The sequence below is a fragment of the Hyperoodon ampullatus genome (genome assembly GCF_949752795.1).
Source record: "Hyperoodon ampullatus genome assembly, chromosome: 5".
NCBI lineage: Eukaryota > Metazoa > Chordata > Mammalia > Artiodactyla > Ziphiidae > Hyperoodon > Hyperoodon ampullatus.
Window position 1 is genome coordinate 97,793,932 of NC_136918.1, and position 22,568 is coordinate 97,816,499.

A 22,568-nucleotide genomic window follows, 5' to 3' on the forward strand; every position below is an offset into this window, starting at 1 on the left:
AGTATGCACCTTCTTCCTAATAGAAGTATGAGAGAAGAAGGGATGTCTGAGTTTCTCTGAAATATCTTTAGTTTGATCAGTTGTCATGAGATGTGATATCATTATTTTTTCTATTTAAAACCTGTTCACGTCAAACAGCCAATCAGGGCGTTAGAGATGAGGAATAAGGGTAAATTTCACCTCCACATGATTGATGTCTCTGGAAATAGCAGTCAGACAGAGAAACTTTCCTCTACATAGCAGTTGTTTCAGTTTAGAAGAAAAAAGGAGTTGGAGTTGGAGTTGCTGAGTGCAGAGAGCCAGCATAGCTTTCTTCAGTCAGATACTGTTTTGTCACCAGTGTGCATTCTGCGTCTTATGTACTTTCTTTTTCTCTTGGCTGTCTTTTATTCTGTTCCTCATCCTGAGATGTCTCTCTATTCCATTTACCATGCCAGAACTAAGTCTGTTCTGGGTCATGCTGAAGTTCTGGGATCTGAGAATAGATGGTTTTCTGATACCTCAAGCATTACTTTGAGTTCTCTTTCCAGGACAAAAACTTGGTAATAAATTGCGGTATCTCTGTGAGGCATTTTATCTTCTTTAAAGAATTTATCCTTACTAGACAAGGTAGATGATATTAGAAGTGTTATTTTTAGAAGTCCAAGGGAAACATTGGGAGACAAATTATATTTTGCCAGTAAGAGTAAGGCTAGTGATCTAACCCAGACTGCCTGATTTGCACAGATTTCTTGATCCAGGAACATTTCTCTTGGTCTTCTCCCTATGCTATTTAAAAGTCACGCAAAGCACATGGTAGGCTCTCAGTAAAGGCTTGACTCTCCTTGTCTGATTTTCTTTGTAGCCTTGTCTGATTTTCTTTGTAGCTCAAGTGCTAACTGGCATAGCCTTTTCTTCTTCTCCATTTTTTTCCCTTATCACTGCTTCCTTAGAGCCTTAGAGTCTTAGAGCCATATTAACATGTTATAGGTTGGGCATAGATCCCAAGGAGAAGCTCACCTTTCTGGAGATGTAGGCATGGTCCATCCCACAGAGCTTGGAAAGAGCATGCACATCCTCACAGAGTTGGGTTCTGGCTGTGAAACAGTGTCCCTAAAATCATTACCCAGAAGACACAAATGTATGAGGATAATATGTGTGCTCTTTAGGGTGAAAAATTACTCTTTCATATTTAGAGGCTTAAAAACCCTTCAGATTAAGTCAGGAGTATCACATACTGTCATTTAAGTGGCACAAATTCAATGGTCTTATCTGCCTGCATTACTGAATAAAATTGACTGCTTGTTTTTTCATTATTTTCAAAAGTATTTAGTGAACTGCTATGAGCCAGGCATTGTGTCCTAAATGCTTGGGACACATGTGATGTAGTAAGTTCTGACCAGTAAGTGTCCCTAATACTATTTTATTTCACATTGGGGCCATCATTTGGTTATTTTAGCATGTTTTACTGAATTCATTTCTTTACAAAAGGAGATCAGGAATTACTCATGAATCAACATATTGTGATATGAAAAATTAAGGGTTTGAGGGAATTTACAGATGACAAGCAGATGTCTCACCACTTAGTAGGGCATCCGGGTGTCAAAATGCTCAATTACCACTTTAAAGCTCCCTAAACCACCCTGTTGGAAGTGGTAGCTTATCAGATCTGGGAGGAAAACCTTACTGACCTTAGAGCGGGACAGGAACATCGTATCATGCCTGGCTGCTTCTGTGGCAGGTGAGGGGTAACACCTTCATGGCTTCCCCTGTAGGCCCTGGACAAGACCAGAACTGCCAGTGTTCCCAGGAAGGAGAGGTCTCCTGAGACCAATTTATGCTTACCAAAGCACAAAATACAATGCAGATTGATCTATTTAAAGCAAGAAATATATCTGCCAACTGACTAATTATTGCATTGGCTTAGCTCATGCATTCTTTCCCCATAGGACAATCTGTAGGGAATTATAATCAAAAGTTCCTTTTGCAAGCTTGAGATCAGAGAAAGGAAATTGGGTGATCCTAATGGCCAGTATCAAAGTCATGCTAGCCTGTTGTAGCTGTCTCCAATCTAGGGATCTGTGTTACAAAGAAGCCACAATACACTGATCAGAAACTTTTCACTAATGGTAGCATAAATTAGTTGACTAACCCTTTTTCTAGACTCTATGAGACACTTCTCATTATCCTGACACTTGTTTTTGAGATATATGAATACCTTAATTAGGCTGCAGTTTTCTCTTTATATTCAGGCAGGTATAGATTTCTGTTAATTTGATAGGCACTTAATGCAAGGTACCAAGCCAAGCATTGGAGATAGAAACTCAAGGAGAGACTGCAAGGCAGTCACTATAAACAGAATCTTTTTACAAAACAGCAAAGGCTATAATCAAGGAATATATAAGTGAGCTCAGAGGAGGAAGTGCTTAATTTATTTGAGTGCTTTGCTTTGGGCATCATTTTGCTTCTATAGAATGTCTGAAGGTGGCAGATTATTTCCATTGCACATCTGCCTTCAGTGGTTTATCTTTGGGAGGGTGGTATTCTCCTTTCCTCTGGAGGGATCTTGGTGTGGCTTGCTGGGTACTGCCTCTGATGGCTGTGTCTCATAGACTGGCTGGAAGCCAGAATGATGAGTAGAGCAAAGCCATTCTCATAATGACTTTTTTCTGGTAATAGTTTAATTAAAGTTACTGAGAGTGTAGCAAAGTAGTTCAGAATACAGGTGCTGGAGTCAGGCAGATCCGTGTTTGAATCTTGACTCTATCCCTTATATATGGTGAAATTTTAGGCAAGTCCTTTAACTTCTTTAAAGCTCGGTTTCTTAATAATAATCTGAAGGTAATAAAACCTTCATAAGGTTATTATGAATATTAAGTGAGATTAAAGCCTGTGAAATACCTATCACATTGTAAGCACTTACAAAAATGTTAGTTTTTAGCTGTTAGATAAATCTGAGTGTCTAGAAGGAGTAATTCTATTGGCTTAAAAATTTTATATTCTGATGTTTCTTCAAAATGACTATTTAAGAAAATATCAAATGACATATCATCTCCTACTAATTATTTTCACTTTATCCTTTATTCCAAGAAATCTTCTCTTTGTTTGCTTGTGGAAAGATAGTGAAAAGGCCCCATTCCCAGACAAAGTTATTTCTTAGTACTTGTCAAACTTTTATTCAGCACATTAAGGAGGGAACCAGCAGAAAAATGAGAGCTAGTTTCTAGAGCATTTGAAAGAAGTATATGTAGTTAATTGGGAAAGGATTGTTAAGTTAGATACAACATTGCTAAATGCCCTACAGGTTAGTAAAATCATAAACTTTGGAGTTATCATTCCTATCAGGCCAAAAATCCCATCACATTTTAGTAGTTTTTTTTTACAACTCACTATTAAACTTTATAGGACTGTAAATTGTCTGTGCTATAAAACAAAAGTATGTCTCCTGAGAGACTTAGATAACTGTCATATTAGAAAATATTCTAGCATGATATTTTAAAAAAGTCATCAATTTGCTGTATCTCCAAATATTTCATATTTTCCTTTCACAATAGGCAACTATGTTTTAGTTCATAGTAATTAAGCTTCTTCATTGCTTCACTCCCCATTGTGGAGTACATAATTCATCCAGCAACAGTAATAAAGAGATATGCAAGGATTTCCCATTGTTGAGTAGAGTTAGAGGGTTTTGTTTTATTTTGTTTTTTTAAATCAGGTAGGAAAAAGGCTAATAGGGAAAGAAGGAAACAGGCTGATAGGGAAAAGAAGCAGTTGGCTTTGAAGGGGTGAGAACATGGGGGAAGAATATGCTCAGGTATTGTGCAGGGTTGACTCTGTGGCCTCCTTAGACCCCTTTCCATGTTCTTCTGGGAAGAAGGGGATGGCTAAAGGTTGCCCAGAGTCTTCAGAGAATGGTGGTGGAATCCATGCTTTTTGAGACTCTCTCTCTAGGTCTAATGTTTGTTCTTGGTGGGTTCAAAGCTCCTTTCTTTGTGTTTCCTTGGCGGGACCTAATTTGTTTCTCTTTTCATCCATAGTGGCATAGATGTTCACTACGCAGTTACCTTCAATGGTGATGCCATCAGCAATACCACCTGGGACCTAATTAGCCTTCACTCCAACAAGGTGGAGAACCATGGTCTTGTGGAATTGGATGATAAGCCCACTGCTGTTTATACAATTAGTAACTTCAGAGATTATATTGCTGAGACACTGCACCAGAATTTTTTGCTGGGGACCTCCTCTTTGAATCTGGATCCTGACTCCCTTCAGCTTATTGATGGTAAGTTGGATAACCATTAAGTCCTTGTACAGTTTTAGTTTCTTTTCCAGTATATTCTGGGAAAACTAATTTCCAAAAATATATATGGTTCTGGCACTCTCTAGACTGCATGAGACAGAAGCCATCCTGATATGAATGGCACTTTAGCCATGCAGATAATTTGGGTAGATCAATCAGGGGTTTCTGGTGGAAGAATGGCATGAGGATTAAGATAAGCCATAGGCAAAATGAGGTTGTTTAGGAAACTCACTCCATAAACAACGTAGTGAGGTCTCCCTTTTATGTGGAGCCTGGGGTAAAGCTACTTTCTAGAAGGTGTCCTAAAAAAGAGGTCAGTTCTCTCAGAATTTCCAAGCAAGTTTAACAAAAGTTTTAGGATATCCAGTACAAACTAATTCAGGTGCTTTGACCTTTCAGTAGATGTACATTTCAGTTGCTCAGAATTGTATTCCTAAAATCCATTTCTCTTTGTTATGCCAGCTTCAGAGTTCTGAATGGCTGCAGCTTTCTAGGTGACTCAATCACCTTAAAAGATATGTTCATCTGTGATCTCATGCTACTTGTTTTCCATAGAAGACAAGATAACTGAATACACAGTTGAAAAAGAATTTTGGAAAATACTTATATTTTCCAAAAATAGGGTCTTTGACTTCTGTTTGATCCCTTTATGTCAGTGAACAGGTGAATAAAGAGAGATTCTGCTTCTATTTTTGGTGTATGCACCAGATCACCTTTCTGACAGTCCTTTCTTTTTAGCTTTTATTGATTCCTTCTCTCCTCCAGGCAAAATCATTTTCTTTTTTGTCTGTGTTCACATACATTATATAAATGTCCCTCATATTGTTTTTTTTTTTTTTTTTTTTTTTTTGCGGTACACAGGCCTCTCACTGTTGTGGCCTCTCCCGTTGCGGAGCTCAGGCTCCGGATGCGCAGGCTCAGCGGCCGTGGCCCACGGGCCCAGCCGCTCCGCGGCATGTGGGATCTTCCCGGACCGGGGCACAAACCCATGTCCCCTGCATCGGCAGGCAGACTCTCAACCACTGCGCCACCAGGGAAGCCCCCTCATATTGTTTTTTTGTTTTGTTTTTTTTGCGGCATGCGGGCCTTTCACCGCTGTGGCCTCTTCCACTGCGGAGCACAGGCTCCGGATGCGCAGGCCCAGCGGCCATGGCCCACGGGCCCAGCCGCTCCACGGCACGCGGGATCCTCCCAGACCGGGGCATGAACCCGCGCCCCCCGCACCGGCAGGCAGACTCTCAACCACTGCGCCACCAGGGAAGCCCCCTCATATTGTTTTATAATATGTATTTATCTGTGACATAGGGAACACTTCCACTAAAGAAACTTGGCTTTATTAATGTTTATAGCCTCAATCTCATCAAAGTCCATGGTAACTAGCAAGGATTCAGTAAATCTTATTGAATTAAATTATACAATCTACTCTGTTAACTTTATGGCTTAGTATTGGTATAGTGATAAATTCTCTGGTGTCTTACCCCATTTTTCAAAGGCACTTTCTGCAGAAAAGGAAATAGTTTTGCATAATTTTCTCCATTTTTAGCATCAACTAAATGAGTTGGAATTTCAGTTCAACTTTCTTACTAAAATGAAAAAAAAATCAGTTTTAGAGCAACTACTTCATAGGAATCTTGAAAAGAGTAAAAAATTGCTTGAGAAAGGAAAGAAAATAATATAGGAGTGTCCTAAATGTAATGGTGAGGAGAATATTTATTTTATGTTGGAGTCTTATAATTTAGACAGATTGTGCTAATATAAGTAAAATATTTGAATAAAGTATCAAGCATTTTCTGAGCGACTCCCCATCTGTTCTGCCCAAATGTAAGCTATAAAAAGGAAAAACTTGGTTTTTAGTTGTCCCTGGACCTCAAATACAATTGTGTCTCAACTAAAAATGTTCTTTAATGTTACTCTTTCTTCAGTGAGAGGAGTTTTACTTCCCCAAGGTGAAGACCAAGTTTGGAACACCCAAAGTTCAAGTCTTCAGGAAACCTTACCATCTATTCTGGTAAGTATGTTTCTGTGTTTTACTCCTAGAACCTGGCCCTCAAGCTTTTCTTCTTTGTACACTTACCTGCTTACTTTGGCATCATGACTTTCCCAAGCTGTTCCTATTACACATATTCTCTTACATCATCCTTGGGACATTATTCATAGTTGTCAGCTCATGGGACCCAAGTATTGGTTCAGATAATTTAAGCCTTCCGCAGTGGTTAAATGAAGTCCACACATTTGGCAGTGCCAGAGTCCACACATGGTAGAAAGCTTATTTATGGTTCATACTTGCTTGGTGATAATTAAGCTATAAGTGCCCACTGAGTTGTTCTCTAAAAGTTACCCAGAAATAGTTTTTATAGCCAAGATTATAAATTTGATGTACATAGATACAGAGTATACATTTTTGTTCCAAGGATTGTATTGAAGAAAAAGTTTAGACTCCAAAGCATATTGAACAGTGTGTGTATGGAAAGGAGAGAAGGCAGAGTAGAAATATTGGCTAGTTGACAGGGATGGTATATCAGGCCTGCATTTTTTTTTTCATATTTAAGTCCATTTATTTCTAATGTTATTTATCCTTACATGTGTGTTTTTTTAAATTGCACTTTGAAGTTGTAGAATTTCTTTTTTGTTTTAATTGGTGTATAGTTGCTTTACAATGTTGTGTTAGTTTCTGCTGTACAGCAAAGTGAATCAGCCACACGTATACGTATATCCTCTCTTCCTTGGATTTCCTTCCCATTTAGGTCACCACAGAGCAGTGAGTAGAGTTTCCTGTGCTATACCGTCTGTTCTCATTAGTTATCTATTTTATACATAGTAGTGTATATATGTCAACCCCAATCTATCCCACTCCCACCTTCCAATCAGACCTCTTTTTAACTTGGGCAGAAAGCATTCCCATTTGCGCAGAAACAGCATGGAATGAATTTTCCCTTTTGTTCTTACCACCTAACTCCCCTGGACACTCTTCTGCCCCCTTCAAACCTCCACTTGCCATGTCATCTACAGGGAGGCATCCAGTAGAAAAGAAAGTGGCTTCCTCAAGTGCAGGTAAAACAACAACCACAACACCTATAGAGACTAAGCTGTCTACAACACGACTACACAATCTTTTATTATCACATAGTCACAGAATGGAGACTCCCTTCTTCTTCATTCCCTGCTCCTTCTACCCTCTTGAGACTTCTTTTCTGTCTCATATGGCAAAGAAGAAATTAATGTTAATTAATTTCAAATACTTGTTTCCTGGCTTTAATCCAGCAATTGAAATTTAGAAAGTCTGCCCCAAATTGGCTTAACCAATATATACAGCCATTACTTCTGCTCAGGTATAGAGCAACTCAGTTTTGAAATGTGGAGTCACTGGAAATACTCTTTTTCACCAAGTTCCATGTTGGAGAAAAAGGGTTAGAGGGGGATTGACATCAGAGATTACATTCATTTGGTGTTTGTTTATTCATTCACTTATTAATTCAAGTATATTTATTTTGTGCTTTTCATGTGCCAAGTGCTGGGGAAACTAAGATGAATAAGGTGTGGCCTTGCCTACAAGAAGTTTCCAGTCTGGTGGTTGTAGACAGACTTCTACAAAAATAAAGTAGTGCTGTCATAGGAGTTCATCCAAGGTGTGGTGGCAGGGAGTGGTGATCCACTGCAAACATGACACTTTCCGTTCCTTCTAATCGCATTCTACTCAGGGCTTCTGTATCTACAGATCTGTGATGATATCTTAGAACGATGTAAAGACAGGAATTTCTGCATAAGCCAGGGGTTGCAAACTGGCGACCAGCTGACTGGATCCAGCTATAGGCATGTGCTTTGGGGCCAATTTTTTTTTTTTTAATTTTTATAAGTTTATTTATTTATTTTTGGCTGCGTTGGGTCTTCGTTGCTGCCCAAAGGCTTTCTCTAGTTGCGGCGAGCGGGGGCTACTCTTTGTTGCAGTGCGTGGGCTTCTCATTGCGGTGGCTTCTCTTGTTGTGGAGCACGGGCTCTAGGCACGTGGGCTTCAGTAGTTGTGGCTCACGAGCTTCTGTAGTTGCAGCACATGGGCTCTAAAGCACAGGCTCAGTAGTTGTGGCACATGGGCTTAGTTGCTCTGTGGCATGTGGGATCTTCCCAGACCAGGGCCCGAACCCGTGTCCCCTGCATTGGCAGGCAGATTCTTAACCACTGCGCCACCAGGGAAGCCCCCCAAATTTTTAAAAAGCCACTATTTAAAAGTAAGGAGATTTTGCATAAAAATGCAATTTCCAACTTCTTTTGAAAACCGGAAGATCTGATATCATTAGGTTTACATTTCCCATTGCAGAAAGTGGCTAGAGCTTGGCTGAAAGAAGCTACCCCTTTAATTATGGCAAACACTGACTACCTGGACTCATTTGTTCATTTATGTTGCCTCTTCTGTGGTTCTATTTGCATTTAAGCCAACTCCTTAGTTTTTCAATTTGAGGAGACATTGCAATGTTAATGGGTGATTAAAAAAAATGAAAGAAAAGAATGATTAATTAGAGGTGGCTGATTATTGCTTCTCCTCCTCCCCCTCCTCCCTTCCTCCTCCCCATTTCCTCCTCCCCTTTCTCCCCCTCCTCCTTTTCCTCCCCCTTCTCTCTCTTCTCGCCCTTCTCCCACTCCTCCCTCTCTATTCTTTAATAGAAATGAGATTTTTTTTATCAGATTTTATTTTTAGAAATTATTTTAGAGGTAAGAATGTTGGGATATTGAATTTGACACCTTTTGGCCTCCTGGTTTGGAAAATCACTTGTTGCACAGTATGCTTCCTATAGCACTTAGCAAACTTTTCAGTTGGCCTTAGCAGAAGTGAAACTGGCCAATATAATATTGAACCTGTTAATATACTACATTGAACTAAAAGAAGAATTCATGAATTGAATTTGTTACTATGGGAACATCTATTCATATAAAAATAAATAAAGTGCTATTCCTGGCATGTATGTGTTCATCTTTCAAAATATATGAGAGAGCTTCATTGCCCTGCCTTTTCTTTTTTACTGGGTACTTGTCTGGAATAGATGGTCTTCCTTCTTTATTTAAAAAGTCAAGTTGTTTACTTTCACATTTATGTTGTTTACTTGTGGCTTAATTTTTATTAAAGATATTGTGTATTTTAACTTTTATGAACTGAAAAGGAGTTTATAGGTATATCGAAATCATGTATATTACTTGAGGATTTCTTTTTCATTGAGGATTCAGCTGCTTTTCTAATGTGTGTCAGATCATAGGCTCTGTCTGATAAAACTCGGTTTCTTAAGTATAGGTCGAAGAGCTTAGCCATCTCTCTTAGAATTTCGAAAAAATGCACACTTAGAATTTACAAGGATGTAAATATGCCTGACTCAGCTGGAAGCACAGGTAGCTTTAACACATCTCTATAAGTGGTTTTAGGTAATTCAGAGGAAAACAAGTGAATTCCCTGGTATGATATGACTCTCATCATCATACCAACATTTTTGAGGGACAGAACTTAGTATTGAGTATTGAGTAAATGACCTTCTTACTGTTCACTGAATACATATATAGTTTTAGATAATAGAAAAAGAATGAGAAAGAAAGAAACTTTTCCTCATATACAAACAGCCTCCATATTCAACATAGCAGATGTTTAAATATTAGAAAATGGTTTTTCCTCCTTTCTCTCCTTTGTGTTCACCTGGGTCTTTTAGATTTGTACATATATGCTAACCTGAATGAGAATAGACTGCCAAGTCTGCTAGCTCCGGTTTCTCCTCTGGAAATCCTTTTGCCCTCTGGGTTTATACACTTGTATGTATTCCTCAATGAACAGTCTGGTATAGTGAGTGAAGCACGGGGACGAACTATATCTAGAAACTTAGAATCTGGTTCTGACTTTTTTTTCTCTATTTTTTGCGACTGTGGACATTTCACTTATATGAACCTCAGTTCCTTATTTTTAATAGGCAAGTTTGGACTAAATGATTCTTAAGAGTCTTTCTAGTTATAAAATTTGATAGTTTTGTTACATTCAAACATATGTGCATGCTCAGCCCCACTTCCTAACATAAGATTTTTATAAACCAAAGGATGGCCTTATAAAGCACTGAGCCTTTGGCAAAACAAAAGCTTCTATTTGTTTTACTTCTACATTCTGGACCTCAGTTTGTTGTCTTTTCATTTATCTGGAATTGAGCTGTTGCTCTCTCCATCTGGTCAATTCTTTTTATTTCCCCTAGCTTTATTGAGATATAATTGACATCCAACACTGTATAAATTTAAGGTGTGTAGTATGATGATTTGATACACATATATTGTGAAGTACTTATCACTATCGAGTTAGTTAACGCCTCCGTAACTTCACATAATTACCTTTTTTTTTTTTGGCGGTAAGAATATTTAAGATTTACTCTTTAGACAAATTTCAAGTTTATAACACAGCACTGTTAACTATAGCCACCACGTTGTACATTAGCTACCCAGAACTCATTCAGCTTATAACTGCAAGTTTGTACTCTTTAACTAACATCTCTCCATCTCCCCATCCCCAAAGTCTGGAAAACACCATTCTACAGTTGTTTTTATGAGTTTGGCTTTCTCAGATTCTACATATAAGTGATATCATACAGTATTCTTCTGACTTATTTCACTTAGCATAATGCCCTCAAGGTCCATCCATGTTGTCACAAATGGCAGGATTTCTTTCTCTTTCATGGCTGAATAATATTCCATTGTATATATGTAACACATCTTCTTTATCCATTCATCCGTCGATGGACACTTAGGTTGTTTCCATATCTTAACTATTGTGACTAATGCTGCAGTGAACATGGGAATACTATAGATATCTCTTTGACACACTGATTTAATTTCCTTTAGCCATATACCCAGAAGTGGGATTGCTGGATCACATGGTAGTTGTATTTTTAATTTTTTTTTTTTTAATTTTATGAGGAAAATTTTTTTTTTCCACACAACGTGGCCAGCACTTTTGTCTTTTTGACAATAGCCATTCTAACAGGTGTGAGGTGATATTTCACTGTGGTTTTGATTTGCATTTCCCTGATGATAGTGATGTTGAATATCTTTTCATGTAGCTATTGGCCATTTGAATATTTTCTTTCTGTTTTTCTCAGACCTCCTATGGATACACCTTCTCCACACTTCTTGCTGCCTGTTGTGGTAGAATTCTTAAGCTTGTATGCCTTCTCTTGATCCTGCGGTGCACTAGGCTAAGTACTGACAGCTTTCCTAAAGGAAGTGCAACAGCTTAACTTTGTCGTCTCTCCCTGGCCTATAGATAGATTCAGGCTGGCTTTTTGGGCCTGCTCCCTAGCTGTCTGCCAAAGTTCGCTCTCCCTGCCATGGGGAGTGCACACGAGAAGCTGGCCGTGGGGTGGAGGAGGTGCCTGTGGGGGTGAGGTGCCCATGGGCCAGTTGAGGGGTATCCATGGGCAAGGTGTCTTGGCAACTCGTGGTCAGGCCTCCTGGTGGAGTCAGTCATGCAGTTAGTAGGATCTGCATCCCTGTGATATGTTCAGAGTCCTGGCCGCTGTCTTTCAGCCACTTGCCATCCCCTGGTCATGCAGCTTACAACTCAGTTCTCTGGATAGAGTGAGAGAGAAACAGACCTCTTTAGCAAGGTCCTGCACAGCTGGGGAGGCCAGAGACTCACTCACATGCTCTCCCTTTCCGCTGTGCAGAAATCATGTTCAGAGAGGGTTTCTCTTGGCCCTGAGCTGTGCTGCCTTAGGGAGGGATGAGGTGGGTAAAGGGAAACTGTTCCTCTTACACTCGCCAATGTGTCTAAAGTTGGACTTTTTTGCTCAAATGGTGTGTTTGGAGATTCTCTGTTGGACTCCTTGACTTCCACAAAGGCTGTGTCATTCATGGGTGACTGTCTAAGTCATTGTTCTCCAGGGGCTCCCAGACTGTGTCCAAGAGGGGCTGGAGCCAGTTCACGGGCCACCTCAGGGTCCACAGCCAGGACTGAGGTCTGTATGCTTCTTACCTAGTGCATGAGTGGGCTAGACTCCTTCTGGGTCCCTTGGTGTATGATGCTGGATCCCACAGCTCCCACAAAGGCACTTTTGTCCATGGAGGATGCCAAATTGTTACTGTTGAAGGGGGAATACAAGTGGGGGATGTCTTACTCAGCTGACATCACTCTGGCCCATTCTTGAGGACCCAGAAAGTTTTAGACCCTCTAGTCAGAAATATAAAGCAACTTTGTGTGTCTATTTGGTGCTGGGTTATATAGGAGCACTGTGTATGCAGGTCAGTGATTGCAAGCTGCCTTCACTACATAGAGTTATATAAGGTTAAGTTCGCTCCTTGTGATGATGTACTCTTAAAATATTAAAATTTACTAGAAAAATGCCAGAAATCTTTCCCCTGATTAGATCATCTTTTTGGCCTTACTCACGAATCAAGTCTTGATATCCTCATGTTCACTTCTGACGAGAGAATTCCCAAGAGGTAATTTCTTATCCTGAAATGGTTCTCTTTTTTTTAATAGATGATTTGCAGTTACATCCAGTCTTTTGAGGATGGTCTTCCTCTTTCTTTGACGTATATCTTGCCTTTCTCTACTTTCTCTATATATTTCATTTCCTCAGACTCTGGTCACAGACTCCAGTCTAATGCTCAGATATGTCTTCCTCTATTCCATTTTTTGATCAAAGTTACACTGGCAAAAATATTCACTAGTATTGTGCCATCCACTTTTCATCACTTCCCTCTTAACTTTCTAGATTCTTTATTTCTAATCAAATTTAGCAGAATGATACCATTTTTGGTTCATGTTGTTACTTTAATTGATTCTCATTCTTCTTTTCTGGCTATTTGTATTTCATTACAAATTATGTAATCATCTTTTGACAGAAGTGATTCAAACTTTTATGGATTTTAAAAATACATTGCACTACAAAACATGGCACGGCCAGGGTTTCAATAGTAACAGAACCACCTGTTCTGTTAAGGGGTTAAGGGAGTGAAAAAGGGATCTTGAAGTATGATGAGACTAATAACAGAGAGAAGCCATTCCCATCCATTGGATTACAGTTACCAGAGCCCAGTGAGAGCTGAAGTTGCAATGGTAGAGGGACGCAGCTACGTCCGCAGTATTGAGGCTTGGAGGGAACTGGGAAGAAATACCCGAACCTCTCACTCTTCCTGTCCTTTGATCTTCTGCTTCTAAAAGTGTAAACTCAGACAGAAGACAGCTGGTAAGGGAGCAGCGTGATGAAATTATCAGGGAAGAGAAAGAGCTAGGGTGGTGGCAGATGAAAATAGCCAGCAGGGTGGCCCACTTAAAATAGGACCTAATTAAAAGAGCATGAACAAGGTAGGAAGTGTTGGTGTCACTGAGTTCCACAAAAGAAAATTAGTTACTTGACTTAGTGCTTTTAGTTTAGAAATAGTAGATGAAACTGAGAGTATCTCCATATATATGCAGTGGTCTACTATGCATTTGTCACTAGAAGAGGGGATAAATTGGGTCATGCTCAGTGATTTCTTGCCTCATGTTCCCTCCCTTGTGACTGGGAGAGTGTGCTGTCTAAGGCTTCCTCACATGGACCCTTGATGGAGAGACAAGGGGAAGTGTGTAGGCAAAGCATAAAAGACTAATTAGGTCATGACAGTGGGTTGAGTCCCTCCATAGGCTAGTAGGTTGTTTAGTTCCTGGCCATGGACTGAAGTGTAGGTAGCCACCTTAAAATTGTATGCTTTTGTTTAAAAATCACATTAGGCTTGAGAGTATATGCCAGTGAAAATTCACTACCCTTGGCAGGAATCTCCTGGAAGAGCGGGGAGAGGATTCTATTCAGAGTTTCTTGGTTTTCATGGGCTTCATTTTGTTTATAGCTATTCCATGAATTCTAGTCTTCAGGCAGGTTTATGCTTGTGGAAAATTTCTTAAAGGTTCCAGTTGATGAGAAATATAATGATTTAACAACTAAAGAAGTATTTTAGAAACCCAGGCTGGAATAATACAACCAACACATGATCAAGCTGCATCCTCTACTGAGGAGCTTTTAAAAGTACCATGTCTAGGTCCTACCCTCAGACCAGTTAAGTTAGAATCTCTGAGGTGTGGGGCGTGGGCATTGGTGTCTTTAAAAAGCTTACATGTGATTTTAAAAAAAAATTTATTTATTTACTTTTTTTTTTTTTTTTGGCTGCGTTGGGTCTTCGTTGCTGTACGTGGGCTTTCTCTAGTTGCGGCGAGCGGGGGCTACTCTTCGTTGCGGCGCGTGGGCTTCTCATTGTGGTGGCTTCTGTTGTTGCAGAGCACAGGCTCTAGGCGCGTGGGCTTCAGTAGTTGCAGCACATGGGCTCAGTAGTTGTGGTTCGCGGGCTATAGAGCGCAGGCTCAGTAGTTGTGGCCCACGGGCTTAGTTGCTCCGTGGCATGTGGGATCTTCCTGGACCAGGGCTCGAACCTGTGTCGCCTGCATTGGCAGGTGCGTTCTTAACCACTGCGTCACCAGAGAAGTCCTTGCATGTGATTTTAATGCTATTTAGAGTAGAGAATGATTGATTTTTTCTATTTTCCTTTTTCATTTTTTATCTAGGAAATATCTTGTGAATTCCTTCTATGCATATGACACTTCTTATTTTTTGTTATTCAGCATAGGTTGGAATATATAAACTCCTATCCAGTGTTATGGCTGTTTTACCTATTAACATCATTAAACTTTTTTACATGGACTAACCTTCACAGCATTAAATAATTACTATGTTCAATGGTTGTGTTTGTGTCTACTTTTCTATTCCTGAAGCCAAACTTTGAGATATGATTAGTACTACGTTAGTAAAAAGTCACTGGAAAGAGAAAATTTTATTTTGTAAGAGTGATACCAATTCACAGATGTTCCTATTTGCTCGAGGTAAGAGACCACATTTGGCTGTGTTTAATTTCTTATCAAAATAAAAGACCTTAATTTAATACCTTTCAGAATGATGAATAAAATTACTGATTGTTCTTTCTTCTGTGGGCAACGTGCTTAGGTCTTTGACAACAAATTACAGGTATTAGTAACATCTATGTATTTAAAGTATTTAAGCTAATCAGACAGAGGGAAAGGAGCCATCTAAAGCAAGGCAAACAATATTTTCTCTCACAGACTCACTTTGTTTGGGATCTTTTAAATATATTATCTCATCTATTCCCACTTTCCAGGTGAGATTCAAGCGATACATGATTTTTCTCTAGATTTTCCAACCAGTAGGTGGTTGAATTAGGATTTAATTATGGATCTGTTTGATTCTAGAGCCTATACTCCCCTTCCCTCCCCCAATATTACATTGCCTTTTTGTCCCTAGAAAATCCAGGAATGTAGATAGATAGATGGTATTTGAAATTATTTTTATGTGTTTCTTTTATCTATGATATGATTTAGCCTCTTTTTGCCCCTCCAGGATAATACCCCTCAAGCTGAATGGCCCTCAGCAGATGAATTCACCATGAGCAGTATTTCACCACTTGATTTCAGCTCTGGTCCTCCTTCAACCACTGGCAGGGAACTCTGGTCAGAAAGCCCTTTGGGTGATTTAGTGTCTGCACCCAAATTAGCCTTTCCCTCGAAGGTGAGCCTCAGTTCTTCCCCAGAGGTTTTAGAGGTTAGCAGCTTGACTCTTCATTCTGTCACCCCAGCAGTGCTTCAGACTGGCTTGCCTGTGGCTTCTGAAGAAAGGACTTCTGGGTCTCACTCATTAGAAGATGGTAAGGAATTCTAATGACTTTTTGTACTTCTTTATTGTATCAGATGACAAAGGTTTTGAAGAGAGTGAGAGACTAGGGTTAGGAGAAAAGCATGGCAGCATTCATTAGGAGGAAATGTCTTGGGAAAGTTGCGTGAGAAAGGGAACAATCAGCTTTAATTGGTTGGAAGGGAGAGTCCAAATAGGTAAATAATTAGAAATGAACTTGTGGACTGGGATGGGATCACGTAATAGATATTTTGAAGGTCCTGTTAAAGAATTTATAATTTAATTATATTACTATTTAAGAACTACTCTACTTACTTGAATATTTGAGTGGTAAACAAACAGCCTCAAAGAAGATTATTCCAGTATCTTTTAATAGGATTAATTGGGGGCCAGTAGAGATTTTTAGCTTTCATCAGGCTTGAGAAGGGGAAAACCTGAACTAGGGCAGCTACAGCAGAGATTAAGAAATGAAAGTCAAGGGCTTCCCTGGTGGCGCAGTGGTTGAGAGTCCGCCTGCCGATGCAGGGGACATGGATTCGTGCCCCGGTTGGGGAAGATCCCACATGCCACGGAGCGGCTGGGCCCGTGAGCCATGGCCGCTGAGCCTGTGCTCCGCAACGGGAGAGGCCACAACAGTGAGAGTCCCGTGTACCGCAAAAAAAAAAAAAAAAAAAAAAAAGAAATGAAAGTCAAGAAGCTGATTTAGCTGTTGTGGGATGTGACTCAGGGATGGAGTATATGTGAAAGAGGAAGATGAACAAAGATATAAGTAATGAGTCTAGGATTTTGAACATTGGGTGAACCTGAAGGCTGTTGGATAATAAACATAACAAGGGGGAGTTCCCTGGTGGCCTAGTGGTTATGACTCAGCACTTCCACTGCTGTGGCCTGAGTTCAGTCCCTGGTCGGGGAACTGAGATCCCACAAGCTGCATGGCGAGGCCAAAAATAAAAAAAATAAACATAACAAGGAGATGGGAATTCCTTGGGGATTTTCCTAGGGAATTTTCTTCCTAAGTTTTTACTAGATTCACTCTTTGTTGTCAGTATGGCTACCAGCAGTTCTTTATTTTCAGGGAGTAAAAAAAATTACGTGTTTGAAGATGAATTTTTTCAGTACCTGTTGTCTTGTTATCCTCAGTTAAGGGGGTTATAATCATGAGTGACTGTACCATATCACAAAAACATAATCATATCTTCTTGTTGTTTGCTGGATTTGGCAAAGTAAAAGTCAGCAACTGTCTGTAGTAATCTAATGGGGAAAAATGGGTAGCTGGTTTTATTAGGAGGACTGGGAATATATTTTGGCATCTATATAGATTAATTAATGGAAAACTCTATTTTTAGGATTAACTAAAGTTAAAGGGTCAGAAGATTTTCTTTCTATTGATCCACTGCCTTCAAGCCCATTTAGTCGTCCTGTGCCAAAAGAAATAATACCATCCATGGAAGACTCTGGGGTGTCTCTGACATCCTCACCATATCCAGTCTCCTCTGTCACATTCGATATTCTTGCTAAAGAAGTAACTACACCTTTTGGCATGGACTCTTTGGCCTCCAAAGTCAAAGGCCAATTAGAAGTGAACACTTGGATGCCAGACACATCTATGGAGAAAGAGTTCATATTTGAGAGTGGTTTAGGTTCAGGGTCTGGGCAAAAGGTAGGTCTGATTACTTGGCCGTGGAGCAAGACTTCATTAGAGAAGAGCACTGAACCACTGTCCAAGTCATGGCTTGAAGTTGAGGATTCAGAGGATTTACTTTTGCCAACTGAGGATATAGATGAGAAACTAGTTATAGATGACAGAATAGATTCCATAGATCAAAGGACTGAGCATTCAACATATGGGCATTTTGATAGATCCAGAAACTTTGCAGAGGATGAGACCCTTGGTGGACCTACTGTGTCCATCTTTGCAGAGACCACAACTCAATCTGCATCTCCAGTTCTATCTAAGCACACATCAGAAGTACCTGACATTGACTATTATTCAATTACCAAATCACCTCCTCTACTGACATCTGCAGCAATCTCTGCTTCTACTGATAAACCAGTTCAAGAAGAACCCTTTCTAAAGGAGGATATGGAACAAACTACAGAATCATCCAGCCGTGAATGGTTTGACAGCAAGATTGCAGTAGTGAAGCCAGATGTGCAAACTTTGTGGACCATATTGCCAGAATCAGATATAGTTTGGGTAAGAACTTCTTCCCTAGGGAAACTGCCCAGAGACACATTGGCAAGTACACCACAGAGTACTGACAAGCTCTGGTTGAAAGCTTCCATGACACAGTCTACCAAATTGCCTTCAACCACAAGTTCCACCCTGCTGGAAGATGAAGTTGTTATGGGCGTACAGGATATTTCATTAGAATTGGACCAGATAGGCACAGATTACTATCATCCTGAGCTAATCCCAGAGGAAAATGGCAAGGTTGGTGGTTATGTGGAAATGTCTACAAGTATTCACTCCACAGAGATGGCTATTGTGGCTCAGCCAACGAAAAGTGATGACTTGAGTCATACCCAAGCCGCAGGAGCTTTGGTGGTTTTCTTCAGCCTCAGAGTGACTAACATGATGTTTTCTGAAGATCTGTTTAATAAAAACTCTCTGGAGTATAAAGCCCTGGAGCAAAGATTCTTAGAACTGGTAAGCATAAGAAATGAAATACAGGCATTAGTGAATAATTGTGTATGAACCACCCCTCTTTCCCCCCAGAGCATAAGATCTGAGCCAAGAAAAGTGTGGTCTGCTATGGATTTTCATTTCCTATCATCTACAAATACTGTAATGGCCTAGGGTTCATAGGAAAATAATGAGACAGGTGGATACAAGAAATGGAAAACACAAAATGGTATGAGCCACACTTGGATATTGTATTCTTGGATATTGTAACTTAGATACTGGATATTGTATTCTATAATTTCTGGGACTGATACAAGTTTAAGATTTATATTCACATTTTATTGTGAGACCAGTGCTTTGTGGGTACCTGTAATGCCTTCACTGTCACGATCCTTTAGTGAAACAGAGAGAATAAACTCTCTGATGTCTAAAACTGTCTGTGAGTTCCATGGGGTTCCTAAATAACACTGAAACCTCATGACTCACAAATAATTCACAATTCATACTTCTGTTGATGAACAGTTTAAATAACGTAAATAGAATAGAATTTGGAAAAGTGGAGGGGTTCATCTTTGTTTTCAGTATGTATTGAACAAAATGCAAAATTTTGTCAATAAACTGACCAATTTTTGTGTATTGTAGCTGGTTCCCTATCTCCAGTCAAATCTCACTGGGTTCCAGAATTTAGAAATCCTGAACTTCAGAAATGGCAGTATTGTGGTGAACAGCCGAATGAAGTTCGCCAAGTCTGTCCCTCCTAATGTCACCAATGCTGTATACGTGATTCTGGAAGACTTTTGCACCACTGCTTACCAAACCATGAACTTGGCTATTGATAAATACTCCCTCGATGTGGAATCAGGTAATGATATTAAATACTATGGTGGTTTCTTAGTGGAACCTAGTTATTATTCTTGTGTATTTTCTTCTACACTGAATCAAGATGAATTCAATACTTATAGGTAAAAGATTACTATGTCTGACAAATTTTCCACATCCTGATAATTAGTAAAATATTTCTTCCAAGGATGTCAATATCATTCTCTTTTCAAAAGGATTGTCCACACTTGTCTTTACATGTTTACCTCCCATTTCCTTTTCCACCTGCTGTATCTGGCTCTCTATTTTACTTGTCCATGGATCTGTTCTTATTACATCTCTACGCTGCCAAGCCCAATAGCTTTGGCCTTTCTTGCCTTCTATGTTCTTTTCCTACGTTGTTTCATCAATTTCCATTATTGTAAGCCTAATATAAATGTCAATAACTCTCCACATTTTTATATGCAGATCAGACTTACATTCTGAGCTCCAGAATCAATATGTAACTATGTACTTGATTATCTCAACTTGGATATATTCTATGTATATCAAGCTTAGACTAAGCCCTTAGGCTAAGACTGAGCCCTTGTTTTCCATATCTCTGTAACTTCCAACTAAATCTACCTTTCTCAGCTTTACTATCTTGATAAATGCAAGCTGTATCCACTCAGCTACTGAAGCCAGAAACCTGGAAAGTCATTCTGATATCTCAGTTTCCATCACCCCTAACTTTCAGTCACTCACCAAACTTACATTGATTCTGAATTCTAAATATATGTGTATATATATCTGTGTGTTTTTCTCTGTCTTCACTTCCCCTACTTTAGGCCAAGCCATCATCATCTCTCATTTGGACCAGTTTCTCCACTACCTCTCTTTTTCTCTCACTCCCATACCCTCCCATTCATTCTCCAGACAGTAGCCAGAGTGCTCTTTCTAAATAATCAGATTATTTCACTTTTCTGCTTGAAATACTTTCAATGGCTGCCTGGTTCAGTAGCCACAGGCCTGGTCCCTATCTTCTTCCCCAGTATCGTCCAATGAAACTAACTTCTTTCCTCACTATGTTCTAGTCAAACTAGCTCATTTTGGGTTCCTTAGATTTCCAAAACTTTTCTTGACTTGAAGCCTTTTGCGCATACTGTCTTCTTTGCCTGAATCTCTTTCCCCTCTTGGCTGACTTCTACTTACCCTTTATGCCTCAGTTCAAATGACTCTTCCTCAGGACTTTCACTGATTCACCCATAATCTAGGTTGGTTCTTTTCCCTCTGTAGAGTTTATAACTATTGTAGTCATGGTAACTTATGCACATACTTGCTAAATAGCTATTTTGCCCAGTTGAACTATCCACAAGGACTGAGACTTTGTCTGTTTTATTAACCACTTGGTAGCCAAAACCTCGCACAGTGTCTTGCATGTAGAAGGTACTCAAAAATACTGTGAATGAGTGAAATGAACCATTGTTTTTGTTTGGAAGACTTGGATGCAGAGGGTACTGCTGGATCCTCAAACCTTTGTTCTTTTTTACCTTCTATATACCGGAGGACAGTGATTTTGAGTAGGAGTAAGGTGGAATGTCTGGGTTTGTATTTCTCCAGTGCTTTTCACTCTCAAACTGGTTTGGAAGTCAGCCCTATTCTTTAACCGGGAAAGAAGCAAACATTCCTTCCTTTGAAATCCTTGAAGGACTGTTATTCACTGAAAGTGAGGAAAATGATTTAGCTAATCCCCCTATAGCCAAATCTCTTGCCACTTGAGTTCTTTAAGGACATTTGCACATTCTTTGCCATGTGGTGTAGTGGAAGAAGCAATTAATTGTAATTTGGAAGGCCTGGTTTCTTGCCTCTGCTCTGCCATTTATCATTTGTGTGATCCTAGATGAGCTGTTTTATCTCTGAGCCTTACTCCCTCATATAGCAAATGGGGATGATGTTACCTGGCCTATGTATTTCATGGGGCTATTCTAAGGATTAAACAAATAGCATGTATAAAAACATTTGACTAGCCGTACAAATGCAAGCAGTGATGATTATAAAACTTTTGCAAAAGTCTACCCACTTCTTTTTAAAGGGAAGTACATAAATAAGTGCATTTACCTCAGTTTTGTATGTAACTCACATGTCAGCTGTATGCCAAATCATCCAGGTTTATAGGGTCACCTTTTTCCTTAATATTCAAATGAATTTGCATTAGTCCCTCCCGTGTGCTGTGTTAAACCTGCATCCATGGCCCTCAACCCCTAATATCTCTAGGAATTATCAGGGAACTTAACTGTCTCTTAATCATCTCCAGCTCTGATTTCCTTCTGCTGAATTTCCAGTCTCACATTTGTCTTGACCCTTGTGGTTGTTCTTTATGTTAATCCAACACAGATCATGGTCCCATGTTTTTACTTTCCCAAAGTACCTCTAACACAAGGCAGTTGATTCCATCAGATATTTGTTGATGATATGAGGGTGATGGAGGAATTTTTATTGTAGCACAGGAGATGGGTTAAAAATATTACTGTTAGGCGTAAATATCCAAAAATTTCTCAGCCACCCTTTCAAAGGTGTCTTTTAATGGCCAGTTTTTTCTCCAGGACTAAGTCAGCTACCATGTTACTCTGGCCACTCTGGCTGTATTTCCAGACCTTCTTCACATTTCCTCTACTCTCATTCTCCGGGACCCATCAATCCTTCTCTTAGCCTGTCCCTGGAAAACCAGAGTGTAATTCATTCTACAGTTTAGATCCCTGTCTCCCATCCCAAGATTAGCTCCAAGTCTACCTTTGTTTTCCCATAAAGTCATTAAAGTACTCTTCCAAACAAAGAGCTATCTATTCTGGGCCTCCACCTTTAACCTGCACAAAAGACTTTAAAACTTTAAATCGACTTTAAAACTCCAGTCTTTTATTCACATGATTAAAATATTGGTCTTGGCCTCTCTCCTTGATCTGGAATCAAAAGGGAGCAACATGTATCTTTTTCCTCTTATGGATTCTGTTTTTCCTTTCCCTAGACACTCACCCACACCCATGGAATGGTCACAAAGTTTTAGAATTTTTAATAGAATTTTCCTATTCTTGTATATTTTTAGTTAAAAGCCTTCAGATTAAACTATTATTTTATCTGAAGGTTGGCTAAAGATAAGATTGACTTGTCTCTTGCTTAATTT

The 22,568-nt window shown here is 39.6% G+C and overlaps 1 protein-coding gene across 2 annotated transcripts in view; it reads left to right on the forward strand.

Moving 5' to 3' along the window:
- Positions 1-22,568, forward strand: part of IMPG2 (interphotoreceptor matrix proteoglycan 2) — a gene marked incomplete at both ends in the record, with an annotated part of 68,433 nt that overhangs the window by 40,244 nt on the left and 5,621 nt on the right. For both annotated transcript variants that reach the window (XM_079704636.1, XM_079704635.1), the window contains 5 exons: positions 4,017-4,261; positions 6,202-6,287; positions 15,676-15,979; positions 17,313-18,616; positions 19,235-19,454. In XM_079704636.1, the coding sequence (XP_079560762.1) occupies positions 4,017-4,261; positions 6,202-6,287; positions 15,676-15,979; positions 17,313-18,616; positions 19,235-19,454 (2,159 nt within the window). The remainder of the gene's footprint in view (positions 1-4,016; positions 4,262-6,201; positions 6,288-15,675; positions 15,980-17,312; positions 18,617-19,234; positions 19,455-22,568) is intronic.